This window comes from Sprattus sprattus (genome assembly GCF_963457725.1).
Source record: "Sprattus sprattus genome assembly, chromosome: 13".
NCBI lineage: Eukaryota > Metazoa > Chordata > Actinopteri > Clupeiformes > Clupeidae > Sprattus > Sprattus sprattus.
In genome coordinates, this window is record NC_137911.1 from 14,119,808 (window position 1) to 14,136,749 (window position 16,942).

General features: G+C 47.2%; 1 protein-coding gene across 1 annotated transcript in view; it reads left to right on the forward strand.

Moving 5' to 3' along the window:
* LOC308374553 (pleckstrin homology domain-containing family G member 3-like) overlaps positions 1–15,276 on the forward strand; it is a gene marked incomplete at both ends in the record, with an annotated part of 36,935 nt that extends 21,659 nt beyond the window's left edge. Inside the window, 15 exons of the mRNA XM_080850349.1 lie at positions 538–607; positions 755–801; positions 1,801–1,951; positions 2,375–2,506; positions 3,547–3,729; positions 4,095–4,190; positions 4,428–4,514; positions 4,618–4,651; positions 5,674–5,775; positions 6,324–6,356; positions 7,663–7,673; positions 8,609–9,019; positions 10,460–10,573; positions 12,529–14,032; positions 14,414–15,276. Of these exons, the coding sequence (XP_080706475.1) occupies positions 538–607; positions 755–801; positions 1,801–1,951; positions 2,375–2,506; positions 3,547–3,729; positions 4,095–4,190; positions 4,428–4,514; positions 4,618–4,651; positions 5,674–5,775; positions 6,324–6,356; positions 7,663–7,673; positions 8,609–9,019; positions 10,460–10,573; positions 12,529–14,032; positions 14,414–15,276 (3,838 nt within the window). The remainder of the gene's footprint in view (positions 1–537; positions 608–754; positions 802–1,800; positions 1,952–2,374; positions 2,507–3,546; positions 3,730–4,094; positions 4,191–4,427; positions 4,515–4,617; positions 4,652–5,673; positions 5,776–6,323; positions 6,357–7,662; positions 7,674–8,608; positions 9,020–10,459; positions 10,574–12,528; positions 14,033–14,413) is intronic.
* Between the last annotated feature and the right edge of the window lie 1,666 nt (positions 15,277–16,942).

The window sequence follows — 16,942 nt, forward strand, 5'->3', positions numbered from 1 at the left end:
GAAAAGATGGAGCTTGTTGTTAAACATTGATCCCTGTCAAACAAGCAGACATGAAACACACATGAACACATGAACACACACACACACACACACACACACACACACAGAGATTATGTTCCTTTTTGTTGTGTTATCCCATATTGACATGATGTGTCAACTGTCAATGATTATTTATTGTCCAGTTTGTCCAAGTAGAGAAATGATGTATGTAAGTACAGTCATGCAAGTGTTTAAAGACCTTGAGTGTGTTTGCTGGTGCTTGACCTTGTGTGTTTTGGTTCAATTAAATTTGCTCTTCTCGCTTGCGCAGCAAACACTGTGTGCCTTTCTAAGCTGTGGTTTTGCATCGTTTAGTTTGGTGACCTTTCCCATTGTGTTCCCATCCCGATCTATTTACCGGTTCAGTAAACTATTTAAAGAGTTTTGAGTAATGAGAACTGGAAAACTGACAACTTGTATGCTTTTAATGCATAATGTATTTTTGTATTAATAACGATGAACTGCAAAATTTAATGAGCTCTTTAAATTGTCTTCCAGTGAACTCCTGCAGTCCCTGTACATGTGTAACGGCGACCCTGTGGCCATAGCCAGATGCTTTGTGGACAAGGTGAGAGTAGTGCCCTTTAGTACATGGTGGAAATGTCCATAGAGTGTGTATGATTTTATAAAGAATACATTGTATGCAGACACTGTATACCTCTATATTCTTCTCCGTTGTTTCCCCTGACCAACTCCTCTCTCCCTGTCATTTCAGAGTGAATATTTTGACATCTACACCCAGTACTGCACAAACTACCCCAAGTAAGTGAAGAGACAGAAAGAGAGAGACTGTATGTCTTTCCCATTCACATTCCCCTGAATGTGAATGACTTTGTCAGTGAGTCGTCTTGTCAGGTGATGTGGGAGTGGGGTGGGTGGATCTCATAGCTCATGGCTTTGGGCTTGCTGGAGACAGCTGCCAATCCCAGATACTGTAGCACCACCCCACCCCCACCTTCTCCACCCCCTATCCTGGGAGCGATCTTTTAACTGGAGCTGACAGCGGTGTTCCAGCAAAGTGTTTATTCCCTCCAATAGCTTGACACTGACATGCTAAATATTTCACAGGGACTTGTCAACTTCAGTCAAGATGTTCATCTGTCAACATTGACACTCGACACAAAGTAATATTACGAAAGTTAATATTGCAAACTTTAATATTATACCCTGTCCTGTACTATGCACAACACTGTGTGTTGGTGTGTCAATTGCCGAATGGCGCAATAGACATTTGTAAATGAAAGATTGATGAAGGTTTGAGGATGATTATAATTTAGCAGCCGTAACACAGTTGATGGCTGTGTTCTAACACTCTATCTAGCCCTGCATGCTGTGCTTGCCTCCAGGCCATAGAGGGCTGCGTTTCTGGGTCTGGATTCTGGACACGTCGCTGTGTTGGATGTGTCCAGGGATCATGTCTGGCATCATCCTCCACAGAAATGTAGGGCTCTGCTCCTGCAAAGAGCGATAAGGTGGAGTCTGTTCAAAACAGAGTTGGCGTGTGCTCAGTGAATACCCCTGTGATCATTTATCTCTCTCTTCTCTTTCATCACTTTTTCTCTTCCGCCTTCTTTCACTCCTGCTCTCTCCCTTCCTCTCATTGTCTCTTCCTCCTCACTGTTGTGCACCCACCTCCCTCCCTCCCTCCTTCTCCCCCTCTTTCTGTCCCTTCCTCTACCCCCATCTCCCTCTCTCCTTCTCCCCCTCTCTCTTTCCCTTCCTCTACCTCCATCCACCCCCACCTCTCTCTCTCTCACTCAGTTCTGTGGCAGCCCTGACGGAGTGCATGAGGAGTAAGAACATGGCCAAGTTCTTCAGGGACCGGCAGGCCTCCCTCAACCTCTCCCTGCCCCTGGGCTCCTACCTCCTCAAGCCCGTCCAGAGGATCCTCAAGTACCACCTCCTGCTCCAGGTACCAGACCCCTCAGCACCACAGGCAGGGGACTCTGCTATACACGTCCCCCGGGTCGTGGGTGGGTATGGCGGGGTTCTCTGCTGTACACGTCCCCCCGGTCATATCATATACACTTCACTGCAGGTCCAAGAGGGTGTGTAATATTGTTTTGCTGTGGGCAAACATCCTGTGGATTGGCCCTTCCAATACAGCTACCCTTCAGACATCTGCTATAGTGTGCTGCAGATTTCCATTACTCTCTACAAGACCGATAAGGGGATGTTGCTATGTGTGTGTTCCAGTCCTCCCTCACTTATGTGATCATTAACCACCCAAGTCAAGACCAGAGTCCCAAACCTGGAATTAGAAAAAAGAGGCAGGGTTGAAGATGTCTCCAGGTCTCCATGTTTCCATAATCCCTTACTGCTGTGTCTCTTTCAGGAGATCGCCAAGCACTTTGACCCTGAGGAAGAGGGGTATGATGTGGTGGAGGAGGCTATTGACACCATGACTGGAGTGGCCTGGTACATAAACGACATGAAGAGGAAGCATGAGCACGCTGTCAGACTGCAGGTTAGTGCCAGCCTCTCATTGGTGGACTCCCTTACATGCCACCAATCAGACTGTAGGGATTGATAGTTGAGCAAGTTCCTGTCTTGACCTCTCAGGGAGAGGAAACTGAGGCTACTGAAGGATGCAGGAACACACCTACCTCACTTGACAGAGCTGTGCACTGGCTGGAAGTTTTTGTGTAGTCTCCGCCAGTAACATTGCTTTATGTCTCTGAGGAGTTTCAAATAGCGCACCGAATAAATGCGATTATGTTCCACAGGTTTATTTATTGGATAGGGGGTCTCTTTTGAAATCTGAATTTGATGCTTGTTTGGAACTCCAGTGACAAAAGCATCCATGGGGATTCCAAGCTTGTGAAAGTCTCAAGGCTCTTTTTTTATTTATTTTTATTCTGGTGGCTCTATTGGCCTCTATTGATTATCTCACTTACTCAACACCTGGGCTTATCACAAATCTTAGCCCTCAACAAAAAACACCTACATCCAAAAAAAAAACACAATCGATATGTTTGCCCAACATGTAGTCCAATGCAAAGACAGACATGGTAGCGACAACACAGAAAGCTCATATTTGGAGTCGATGGGCTTTATTTTTCTTCTTTTGTTTTATTTTCTGCCGTAAGTGCTTATAGGGAATCAATTACTGAAGGGGGGTGCTGAGTTCTCCCTCATTCAGCTTAAGCTGGCAGAGCCTTAGGAGAGATGAGAGGCCGCTGCCACCTCCATGCTTTCTGTATTGAATGGCACAGTTGAATCCAGCCCTGCTGCCGTGTGTTGGCTCTGATTGATGCAGCCTGGTGCTCAGTGGCAGTGGAACTGGCTAAAGTTTGAAAGTCTCAGCTGGCAATGATTATTTTCCAGTCTGCAGTGGTGATGTTCGAATTGATTTTGTGTTTTTTTTAAATGATTTTTCCTCAGTAGGTGAAATTGTATTTAAGGGTTATTTACTTGAGACGACAACCAATGAGTGCTTGAGAGTGTGGTGGTCCTTTTAGTCCTTATCTGTGATTCAGGTTTATGGTTTGGTGCGGCTCTGTGCAGGAAATACAGTCGCTGCTGATCAACTGGAAGGGACCAGATCTGACCACGTTTGGGGAGCTCGTTTTAGAGGGAACTTTTCAAGTGCAACGGGCTAAGAACGAGAGAACCCTCTTCCTCTTCGACAAGACCCTCCTCATCACCAAGAAGAGAGGAGAACACTTCATCTACAAGACCCATATCTCTGTACGGAACATTTTATTTTAGTCTTGCCAAACTAGTTCTGGTCTGTTGGAGAACTTCAGTTTAGTTCCAGATCAGGTTTTAGTGATGGCTTTTTCATTCGCCACGAACAAAGTAATGAATGCATTTACAATATTAATTAAAATATGGGTAGAAAAAAAAGTAACAGAAAAGCTTTCAAAGAGAAGATCCATCATTAAAACAACTTTTTAAAATAATGAATACATATTTAATACATTATGTTTGAAATGATAAGAATTATACACTGTGTATGTCTGTAACTGTAATACATCATACGCTGTAATAGGCAAGAGACTGATTTCACTGTTTAACTGTAGCCCTCATCCTGGCCTGTCCATTCTTTTCAGTGCTCCACGCTGATGCTGATTGGAAGTGCCAAGGACTGTCTGCGCTTCAGCGTGACCCATCTTAAGCACCGCAGCAAGCAGCCGCACACAGTCCAAGTGAGTGTGGCCCTGTCCCCGAGCCCCCAGATCATGTCCTGGGCTTGCCACTGTGCCAGACTACCCACCTGCCAACCGACCCGACCCCCCCCCCCCCCCCCCCCCAAACCCACACACACATACACACACCACACACACACCAATCACACATCACCCACGCACCTTGCGTTAATCTGATTTGGGCCCCCTAATTGGTTGTTAACCGTGTTTTTGTTTCTTATTTTTTTTTCCCCTCAGGCCAAGACGCTTGAGGAAAAGAAGCTGTGGGTTCATCATATTAAGAGGCTGATTATGGAGAACCATCAGGCTGTCATTCCGCAGAAGGTGGGCTTCCTGCAGGGATTTCCTGTGGCGCAAGTGTGGGCTGGCAATGGGTGGGATTCACAGAATTGACTTTTATTTATGTGTTTTTTGCTTGTTTGTTTAGGCAAAAGAGGCCATTCTGGACATAGACTCTATATGTAAGTACTGATCACATTCTCTTATAAATCTTTATATGTTGTGTTAATATTACATTTCAAGATTATTTACATTTACATTAAGTCATTGAGCAGACGCTTTTGTCCAAAGCGACGTACAAGGGAGAGAATAGTTAAGCTATGAGCAATAGAGACTAAGTGTAACAATAAATACTACTTTATATAAGAAATAGAAAAAATATATGCATGAATGTAAGTGCAAGTTATGCAAGTTGATTTTATATTAAATGATTCCTAAGTGGACATAACTTACAAAAGACGTAATAAAACTAAATACGCAAGAAATACACTTGCCTGATAATGCAGCTGAATGTCCAGCTCTGCCTGAAGTATCAAGCAACAGGTCTTAGAAATAAGTTCGGATGGCAGCTGGGGACTCTAGTGCTGTACCTCTGGCTAGTGAACATAAATACATGACAGACATGACTCAGCTCCTGCACTGCTGTGAAGTTAGCGGCTCCATCATTAGTAGCTGTCCCCCCGTGGAGACGTCTTAAGCCTGGAAATAGAGTTCTTCACAGCAGCTAAGAAATGTGCTCCTGAAGAGGCCTGAGCTGGGAGTTTTTGGGGGGGATGAGGTGGAGGTGGGGGTTGGTTGGAGAGGACTCTGTGTTAAGTTTTTGGCTTGCATGAACTGTGTGTGGTGCTTTTCTAGTCTCTAGAGTGTTCTCGTCACGCATTAGACGTAATGCAGCACACCTTTGTAAATGACGGGGGAAGACGTCATACTGAGAACCAAGAAATGGGAATGCATTCATGTCTGTAATATTGAACTAATATGGTGGGGTGTGAGGTCCAGTGTGGCACCAGTACAGTGCTGTGTCTCTTCCTGCTGTTGATTGTCATGCTGAGGGCGCCATTGACACGATGCATGAGTCCGATTTGAACCAGGACCTTACTTCTGCTTTAGTTCTTCCCTCCCAGACCCCTCTGGAACTATATGAAAGAGAATATTTAAGTTATCTTATTTTTTGTATTCTTCTCGTCCCCCCCCCCCCCCCCAGGCCCTGTGAAGTATCGCTACAGTCCCGAGCGCCTAAAGAAACATCTCTCTCCCCAGGGAGAAGACTTCTCCGGGTCTGGCCGCCAAGGACGGAGAAGATCGGGTGAGTCTCTCTCCCTCCTCCTTTCTCTCTCTCTATTTCTCATTCTGTCTGTCTGTCTGTGTCTCGCCCTGTCTTAGCACCTCTTCGCTCCGTCTTCTCACCATCTCATCAGTTCATATCACCTCCTCACTCACCTTTCTCTTCCTCTGCACATCTTTTTCTCTCTCTTGCTCTCTCTATCTCCTTCTCTCCTCCCACTATCTCCCCCTCTCCACCCCACCGCCATCTCCCTCTCCTCCCATAACCTCATGGTTGCCCTCCTCTCTCCTCTTCCTTCCCTCTAGTCAAAGGCAATAAACTCCACTGCTCCGAATAATAGGACTTGAAATAATATCAGAACTAAGTCTTACAGTCATGACGTAAATGTCTTTGTCTCCAGCGCTAAAGGTCACCTTGTTCAGTCAAGAGAAGAGAAAGAGAGATGATGATAATGGGACTCTACTCTAATGAGTCACACAGACCTGTTAGGTCTCATCTCATCCAATTGCTGTTGTGTCTGAGAATAACTTCTCCAATAATTTGTAAATCATTTGTTTTTGTTACCCCAGAGCCAGCCAAGCAGATCACAAGGTCCACCAAAGGTACAGCAATGTTGTTGTTTTTCTTTCTTTTCTTCATCTCTTTCTGTTTCTTGTCTTTTCATGAGACATGTTTGCATAGAACCTCAGAAAAGACTGTATATCCTGTTCCGCAAACTTAAGGGGACGTCTACCACCATTATGATCTGCAAAACAGGAGATTCCATTTCAGCCCTAATTTGACCTCCCAAAGCCAGAGTTGGGCAGAGTTAGCAAAGGCTGTAGTGGACAGGAAGGAAGCACAACACAGAGAGAGCTCTCCTGGTCCGAACGGTGGACTCTTCATCCACCTCTGTGTTGTCTTCATGACTTCAAAGGCCTCAGGGTAACTGGACAGCCCGCATATGCCAGCCCCGCTGAGCATAGACCTATATATGTCTATGCCGCTGAGGGCCAGATCAAAGGCCAGGCCCCGGGACCCCTGCCCCTCTCCTCCACTCTCTTAATGATGTTAATTACCAAGCCCCGGGCCCCATGGCTTTTGTAGAGCCCAAAGCTCCTTTCCCCGGTTAAATACGCTATTTGGCATCCGATGGCTGGCTTCTATAATGCCGTCTAATTTAGTCCTAATGAAAGGCCAGGCTAAGCAGTTGTACATCATTCATTCTATTGTCTTGTATCCTCCTCCGCCTCCCTCTTCTCTCTCTCTCTCTCTCTCTCTCTCTCTCTTTCTTTCACACATGTATCTATCACGCTCTCTCTTTTTTTCTCTCTCTCTCTCTCTCTCTCTTTCTCTGTCTCTCTCTCTCGCTCTACTAATCCCCCTAAAGATAGTGAGCAAAGACTAAGAATACTAAAACAACGATGCCACTTTTTCATCTTCTTGTGTGTGTTCTGCACCAAGGGATGGGGGCAGATTTGTCAAAGTGAATTAGTGTGACCAGTCTTCTGTCTTTTTTTCCTTTTCATGAATGATTCAATTATTCTGCCAGAGAGGCCATAATCTACCTTCAGCGGATGAGCAGAATATCATTATTATCCATTTAAAATGGCCATTGAGGAGATAAAGTTGGAAACACCCATAAAGACAGACACAAAATAATGACAGACTGTTAGCATAATTGTTAGACTAATTACAGACTCGTAGTCTGAACCAACGTGACATTCAGAGTGTTTGTATGCATCTCACGCCAGCAAATCTGTTGCTGTGTATTTAGCTCAATTTCAGATGCATCATAAAAACTCCTTCATCCAGAAATATATTTTATGATAAAGTGTGTTGTGGTCTGTGTGTATAACCTTGGTAACTGTGTTTTTTGTCCTCCTTATCTCTCCTCTCCCTGATGCTGCTCTCTTACTCCACATGCAGCTGTTCTTAAGGTAAGATTGTTAGGCTCACACTACACTCTCTCTCTCTTGCTCTCTCATTCTCCCTCTCTCTCTCATGCGCGCGCTCTCTGGTTCTCTTTCTGTCCCTCTCTCTTTCTCTCCCTCTCTCTCCCACACGCTCTCTTTCTCTTGCTTGCTCTCTTTCTCTCTCTCTCTCCATCTCTCTCAATCTGTTTCCCAAGAGTAATATATCCTTTGGCCCCCCCTTCCATTCACTCCCTGCATCTCATCAAGTGCAACTTATTTTTTTTCTCCTCCCTTTTTTCTCCCTAAATACGCTACTGCAGAGTAATCCTCTCACAGGTTTGACTCAGCAAAAGTTTCCTTTTTTTATTTCCCTGTGTGTGTGCACATATGTGTGTGTGTGTGTGTGTGTGTGTGTGTGTGTGTGTGTGTGTGTGTGTGTGTGTGTGTGTGTGTGCGCGTGTGTGTGTGTGTGTGCGTGTGCGTGCTCTCTATCTCTGAAAGACATAATGTCATTGCCAAGTGAGGCCCGGCAGGTGGGATTATGCAGAGGCCTCATAGGAATATTCTGGGGGGAAAAAAATCAAATTCACACTGATTTTCCACACACCTCAATTTCCCCTGAGCTACCAAGTGCATGTCTAGTGACCCATTTTTTGTTTCCGACTGTTTTCATGTTTTTTTTTTCATGAGTTTGATGTAGCTAGTGGAAAATTAGTGTAAAGGAGATTATTTTGACTTTCTGCTGGAATGTTCCTGAAAGTTCTAAGTACATTTACTCTCGTAAGTCTGCATGGACTGTTTTCTGACCTTAAGCCGTTGTCCTCTCACCTGAATTTGTTGATGCATATCCTCTTAAGTCCTTATGTGTTTGCTCTGTAAAAATGGCGCCACTGAAATACAACCATGCATCGCCTGTCAGCAGTTCATGTCTGCTTAACATGTCTGACTTCACGCCACAGCATGCAGAGAGCGAAGGCTACCTCCTGGTGGACAGTGCCAGCGACAGTTGCTCATTGCAGCCAGCCACCAGCCTCAGCTCTCTGGCCTCCAACCTAAGCGAGTCCCAGGCTCCGAGGCCTTGTCTGGAAGACGGGCGAGAAGAACTAGGTTTTGGCAGAGACACTGAGGAGACGCTGAGGTGCGAGGAGGAAAGGTCAGAGGACTCAATAGGACGGAAGGTTCCAGAGTTGGAGCAGGAGCCGAAGGAGACGCCGAAGGAGACGCCGAAGGAGGAGCGAGAGAGCGAAGAGAAGGAGGAGGAGATTCTGGTGGTGGACGACCAGGTAGCTGACTTTGCCAGCTCAATGCTGGCCGCCATCTCCTGCTGGCACTATAGGGCCCGGGCTTTGCTTTTCACTCGGTTCACAACGGTGAGGCTCTCAGCCACCCCACTTCCACCGTCTTTGTGCCCCCCTCATCCCACCCATCATCACCTCACCTGCCCCCCCCCCCCCCCCCCTGCATTTCTGCCATCCCAGAATACTCACCGGCCAATCATAACCGCATCACCTGATTCCTGACCCGCGTCGTTCACTAACGGTACTACAGGCTGTGCATGTGGAATGACTCTCATTGCACTCACACTCTCACTGCAGAGTTGCATGATGATCTGAAGGGCTTAAGGAATGCATTGTTTGACTGCATGCATGTTTCCACGGTCAAGGGTGATGGCATGCTCGCTCTTGATTGATTGGCAGCTAAAATTGATCACTGGTGCCTGGCCTGTATGACTGCAACTTTCCTTCTTCATCTTCTCTCCCTGTGTCCATTGTTTGGCTAGGTAAATGTACAGCAAATCTTCACATTCTGTCAAAAGAGTTGTGTTTTATGCCGCCTGTTTTGTGGTTGTAATGAGTTCATCACGTGACATTTCCAAGCCATTTATGAAGGTTAATGTGCTTTAACAGACAAGCTTCAACTTAAGTCATAAGAGTGAAGTAGTTCTTGATGTCCAAATTGCTTTATGTTGGGTTGACTACCATCAACCTCCTTTTAGGCACAGCAGAACAATTAACAGTTAATCAACCCACTGTTTCAGCGGTAATTTGATTAATTATATTCACCGCACACTTTTAGAACTTTACCCCGATGCTTTATTCCGATAATGGATTTGCACTTCAAGAAGTGGAAACAGAGGGGATGGGCTCTGACTTCAAAGGGAAATTTGGCTGTCAGATTTTGTGGGGTATTGTAATACAGAGCGCCCTGACGTTGTCAAACCAAACTCCCCTCCAAAGGTTTAATTATAGCGAAATTTCAAAATGTTGCTAATTTGAATAGAGTTTAACAATGGGCTAGCCAGCCTAACAGGATTATTTTATAGGAAACGGTCACCAGGACTTTCTCCCTCTATCTTTTGTTCTCCGAATCACCTAAAAGGTCATTCATCATAGTCCAAAATAAAGGAAGACAGTGATAAAATGTCTGAATGAAAAGTAGGAACAGATATGGTTTTCCTTTTTTTTCAACTGAAGACCCATTGTATAAGTGTCTCTTCTCCAGCGGTGTGTGTGTGTGTGTGTGTGTGTGTGTGTGTGTGTGTGTGTGTGTGTGTGTGTGTGTGTGTGTGTGTGTGTGTGTGTGTGTGTGTGTGTGTGTGTGTGTGTGTGTGAAGTGTCCTTATGCATTGTGTGTGTGTGTGAAGTGTCCTTATGAATTGTGTGTGTGTGTCGTGTCCTTATGAATTGTGTGTGTGTGTCGTGTCCTTATGCATTGTGTGTGTGTGTGTATGGCTGTGTGTGTGTCGTGTCCTTATGCATTGTGTGTGTGTGTGTGTGTCATGTCCTTATGCATTGTGCTGTGGCTTTCAGGATGGGGAGGACTGCACTGCCATAGAGGACCAGGCGGTCCCTGGAGAAGGGACCCAGACCCTCCCCGAGGAAGAGGCCACTGAGACCGCCATGGACGAGACTCTCAATGACCAGGTAGACAGAGGCGACTCCCCCACCTGGATAACTGGAGAGAAAGTGCAGATGTGATCGAAACATGTTTCCTTGGCTTTTCAAAAGCCAGCGAGGCAGTTTCACGCTGACATTATGGGGTCTGTCTGTTCTCAGAGCTTTGAATGTGTCACAGTATCATGAATAAGACATGTGAGGGAGCTTGGCTAGCAAGGTGTGTGTGTGTGTGTGTGGCTTGTTTTCCATTTTCACCTCAGCTGTGGCTAATTTACAGTCTACCCTACGTGAACGTAGAATGTGAATTTGCCATGATGTGTTTCCATGAGGCTTTCAGATGTGGGATTCACTCCAGCTCTACCCCATAACGAGGAAATGAAAACACTAATGATATATTTAAAAAAAAACAGGATAAAGCCTTTTCGTGTCATGAATGGCCTTCATCATGCTCCTGAGGGTCCTTTCCTTGTTTGCCATTCTAAACTCCCACTTCAGTGTGGCTCCTGACTCAATCACGCTGCTAATGGAGACAGCTGTGTTGGAGGGAGCAGAAGGGGATGGAAAGGAGTAATGCCTGGGTCCAGCATGAGTGGGACTGAGAGTGGGACTGAGAGTGGGAGGGCAGCTGACACTGGACTGCATCTGGGCCCTGACCTTCAGTTCTATTCTATTTGATTTATGAAAGTAGCACCATTAACAGTCGACCTGAACCCCCTTAAGCAAGCAAGCACAAGGTGACTGATGCAGTGGAAAAACTCACTTTAAACAGGAAGAGACCTTGAGCGACACCCGGGTCAGAGGGGGAACCCATCTGCTTGATCTGGTGTGCTGGGTCAGGCCACAGTCTACACCAGAGTTAATGACTATCTTTGTACTGTGGACTTGGAATACTGTACCTCTCCCTCTCTAGTATGCGCTCTTCTCTCTTGTTTCCCTCTGCGTAGTCACATGAGGAGAGGCTGTTTTTCACAACAGGAAGGGAAGAGTCTGTCACAATCATTTCTCTGCCTCATTTATCTGCTAATCATCATCTGCACAGCTCAGCGTGTGGCTGCAAAATAAATGTGTGTGTCAGTACTATTCCGTCTACGCTTGGCTAAGGAGAGATCTCTGTGATTTTGTGAGTGTGACTGTATGTATGTGTGTGTGCATGCATGTGTTTTTGTGTGTGTGTGTGTGTGTGTGTGTGTGTGTGTGTGTGTGTGTGTGTGTTTGTGTGAGTGTGAGTGTGAGTGTGAGTGTGAGTGTGAGAGAGAGAGAGAGAGAGAGAGAGTGTGAGCGAGCATGAGGCAGAGAGAGGGCAACAAAGAGAGAGAGAGAGAGAGAGATGCAGAGAAAGAGAGAAGTGATGTGGAGGAATAAACGACACATTCTGATGGATCTTGGGCGTCCACGCCACTCACCATGGGACGTCCCCAAACAGGCGTGACGTGGATGTCGTCTCCTCTCCTCTGCTCTTGTCTTATCTTCTTCCAGCAGTCCTTGCCCAGTCCCCTAGGAAGGCGAGGCAGTGCCAAGCACAGATGGAGGCATCCACTAAATCAGACTCTATTAAACGCCTGGGGGGGTCTAATCACTGAGATGGAGAGAGAGAGAGAGAAAAAAACTTTGGGGATGCAGGGAAAGGTTCGGTGAACACATAGATGAGTCGCTGCTCTTGTGAATTGCATACCTTTAAGAGCGTGAGTGTCTGTGATGATGTGATTGTTTAGCCTGATGTGACCTCCAGTCTCTGGTTCTTACACACACACACACACACACACACACACCACCAATGAGTCAATGACGGCATAAAAATTGGCCTTTATGAAAACATCAACACAAATCAAGGGATGACAAACATCACTTGGAACTACTCTGTGGAACTAATATCATAAATATGGATATTGTTTCATCATAATTTCCTTGTGACCACATGCTGATGAGTTTGTACTCATGTCCTCGAGTGGCTCTCCCCTCTCCTCCTCTTCCCTCTCCCACAGACATCAGCAGAGCAGGGGTCTCCTGAGGACAGCTTGTCCTGGCCAGCGAGCCCCGTGGACAACCAGAGAGACATTCCCCGCATCCACATAGAAGAATCGTCTCCGCTGCCTCCCAGGTGTGGGCCCAACACTGAGGCGGAGGAGTGTTTCAGGAGCATGGTAGCTGTTCACGGGGATGAGTTGGATACAAGCGCTCTGACCCTGGAGGAGAAGAGCACCTCCCTTAATGGGACATTCTCCGAGGAAGAGGAGGAGGAGGATGAAGAAGCGGTGGCCATCGGAACGGGAGCCTCCAGCAGCATCCTTCCTCCGTCGGTGCTGGACCAGGCGGGCGTGATCGCCGAGCGCTTTGCCAGCAGCCTCTCACGGAGGAACAGCCTGGTGGTGGCAGCGGCGGACACGCCCACGTCATCTCAACCATGTGCCACGTCCACTCAGCCGGGGGCCTCAAGCGCTGACCCTTCAGCGGATGCCCCCCGCCTGAGGCCCAAGGCCGACCGTTCGACCCCGTCTCTGGCGGAGCTGGACCGGATGTACCAGCGTCGGCAGGACTCCACGCTGTCTAAGAAGGACCAGCTGCTGATCCACAAGATCCGCCACTACTACGAGCACGCCGAGCACCTTGACATGGGCTTCAGCATCAAGCGCAGGGAGAGCCTCTCGTATATCCCTGCAGGGCTGGTCAGACACCTCACCGGCCAGATCAACAGCACCCCAAAGGACGAGATTGCCGTCGCCGCCACCGCGGCAGGGAACAGGAAGGGGTCCCCTGGTGTACGGCCCACCTCCTGGTCCGTGTTCAACCTCCCGGGTTTGGACAAGAGGGATGAGATGCCGGAGTCTTCCTCTGGCGGGAGAGAAACCACACGCTCAGCTGCTGAAAAGAGGAGAACAGTTAGTGTCAGTGATTCAATGCTTCAGTCCGAGGTCTTCCACTCGCCATCCCACATCATCCCAGTGTGGCAGGACATGGAGACGGACGTGGACGCCGTCCAGGAGGACACACAGTCCAACACGGAGACAAAGGATGACGAGACTGGACTCGCCAGCCCTATGCTTCACCACAAGAGCTTCCCCAGCCGGCAACCAAGGGATGCTGACTGTGGAGAATCTCTCCTGATCAAGGAGGAGGAGGACGTCATCACCGTGATCGACACGTCCTGCATCACCCCGCCTCCCACATTCCTCTCCCCCACCAAGGAGGAGGCGCAACGGATGGAGACCAGATGCCCGGACGAGGAGCAGCACCCCCAGAGAGGGCGGGCGCTGCGGGCGCCACTGCCCAGAGTCATCACCTTGAGGTCGGGCTCGGAGGTGGAGCAACAGATCCTGCAGGACGTGGAGAAGGTGAAGAATAAGGTGTTCCACCTGGCCAGGCAGTACAGCCAGCGCATCAAGAACAACAGGCCCTTGCTGAAGCCCAGGGCCAGGGAGACGGAGAGTCCCCTCGCCTCCAAGAACCTGCCCTCCGTGCAGGAGGAGAGGACACAGAGGAGAGAGATTGGTAGGTGACCTGTTTTTAATTCATCATCAGGTGAAAAAATTTAATAAAAAAAAGAATGTATATGTGAATCATGAATGTGTCAATCATCTGTGCTCTCTATATTTTACATTATTAAAACATTATTTTTAAATTGGAAAGAAAAGGTTACAAGAGCAGCCTGGCTGAGACCGCAGCCTTAGGGCATAAACTGAGATGCAAGAGCGTGAAATGCCAATGAGAGAAAATACTCAGCAAATGAAATGTGTAAAATGGAATATTTAATCAACATTAAAAAAGCAAAACAAATCTGCAATAAAATATTACTCCCTTCTTCTTTCATTCTGCCTTTTCCCTGTTCTCGCTCTCTCTCTTTCTTTGCCTTTCATGCCTGTCTCCTTTCAGGTACGGCTGGCCTTGATCTTTCTCTCAGCTCCTACGACCAGGTGGTCATCCAGGAGCTGAAGCTGCCAAGCCCCTCTCCCAGCATCAGCTCTGCGGGCAGCTCTCGCGTCCAGTCCCCCAGCGGCCCCCCGCCCCTGAGCCCCGTCCCTGTCGAGGGTTTCCACTGGCCCGATGTCAGGGAGCTGCGCTCCAAGTATGCCCCCGGCCGAAAGGACGGCAGGCGCTCCGGTAGTGGCGTCAGTCGCAGCCACTCCACCCCGGAGAGGATGATGATGATGGTGACGGAGTCCGAGGCAGAGAGGTCGCGCTCGCCATTGAGTCGCTCCAGCTCCACCTCCAGCAGTTGCCTCTCACTGGAGCCCAGGGGGTCCCTGACGGACTACAGCAGCATGGCTGCCAGCGACACCTGCCTCAGCCTGAGTAGCGATGCCCAACTCCTCATGGGCATCGCAGGGGAGAAGGGGGGAGGGGGGAGCGTCTCCAGGCTATGCAGGGTGAGCTCTCTGGATCACGGCCTGGGTACGCTGCACCTTAACGAGCAGCATCAACAGCGGCAGCAGAACAACAAGGTCATCGTCGCGGAGACAGTCAGCGTGCCCTCCACAGGAAGCCAGGGGGGAACCGGCATCGAGACATCGGAGAGGGACGAAAGGCACGAGAATGTCTTGAACGGGGATGATGGCAGGTCAGCGCTTGAGTTGGAGGCTTGGAGGAGCCTTCGCAGGAGAGACTGGAGGGCCTACGAGAGGCTCCAGAGCACTGCCAGGTACTCTACCAGCTCACTGAAGAGACTGGACGGCAGCCAGCACAGCCTGGTCAAGAACCTACGGGAGAAATTCCAAAGCTTGAGTTCATATACATAAACTACACTATACATATTGGGTTTATATATATATATATATAAGACTGTCTGATCACTGGCCACAACATAAGCACCTGTTTGGAAATGGGAATTGGTACTCTCTGTAAATAGGACTGAGTCTGTTAAGCAGATTGGCCAGTAACTAAGATGTTCATTTCTGAATTGGCAGCTGACTTTGGTGTGGATCCGCAACACACCACACCTCATCACACCAGATCAGATCAGATCAGATCAGGGCCAGATGACTACACCAACGGCATGCAATGGGAAAGGAAATCCACACCACACCACACATCACACCAGATCATATCACATCAGGGCCAGTTCCAAACCAGAGTCAGCTGCTTTGTCATTTATATCATTGCTCTTGGAGTTGCTTTTATTCTTATGTCCAGACACATCCTGTGGGATCTGGGAATCTGTTAAGGGATACGTAGCAACCACGAAAGACTCAGAGGAGTCCTATTTATCTTTCTTAAAGAGTAAGTCTTATAGAAACGGCTGTACATATGTTTATACTTGAACTGTCTTTTATTCACAAATGTGGATCTGTAAAATGTATATAAGCTTAAATAATGAGGAAGAATATAAATAGGTTTTGCTTATCATTCAGAGAAAATGTATCCATTGTTGGAAGAGATTGTTTCTATTCAGCTTTAACATATCTGTACATTGTAATATGGTTTTGTCACAAAATAATACCTTGAAATTGTTGATGGACATGAACTGTCCTTGTTAAGCAACCCTCTTGAGGCTCAATCAGCCCACCAGTGCTGTGGCTAGTTATGTACATGCAGCGAGACAAGGTGAGATTTTGGCAATGGCTGACACATTCTCTAGGTGTTGATAGCATCCTGTGTCACAGGGAGATGGCAAAATAATTGGGTTAAGTTAAGACCGTTTTCACTGGGTGTGCGGGGAGCTACTTTTTAGATAGGTGACTAATTTCAAATAAAGTTCTATTTATTCACCCACATAGATGAACCCACTTTCATGACTTTAATCTTTCAGTCAGTTCAGATGTTTCAAATATGTGGACCCATATCCTGCACTACTGGTCCATTTCAGTACACAGTGTTTTTATTGTTTTTTGTGTGTTGCCTTTGGCTACAGTTATCTACTGTCTGTCTGTATGCATCTGCTTTGACAGTAATTACATTGTGGTTCTGTAAGGACCATATCTGTTCAAATGTTGCCAGGTAATCATCTCACAATGACAAAGCAAGCAGGTTGTTGTTTTTTTAGTTTTTTTGCTGTGCTTCGTCAGCATGCTTCTTCTTTTGATTCTGTCTCAGCTGCGGCACATTCTGTTGGCTCTCCACACACACTCAGCACAGATGATGTAAGAGGTGAATCAGACGAGACAAACGCACGTAGATTAACATGGGCGGTCTTTCCTCATCATTTCCTCATCAATGAGTCCAACCCAAAAGGCATTATTCTCAACAAACTGCAGTGTCACAACTGTAACAATGACTCTTACCCCTATTAGCTATACTGTATAGGATTTTAAAGGTGTCACCTGTGGTGTTATTCCTGTCTACTTAATAAATGTGGTTGATAAAATAAAGGCACTGAGTAACCCAGTATGTCCATCCTCTATTTTGCTTTGTATGATCTGTCAAAACATTAGTAACATGGTTGAATGGCGTACGCCAGAGATGATT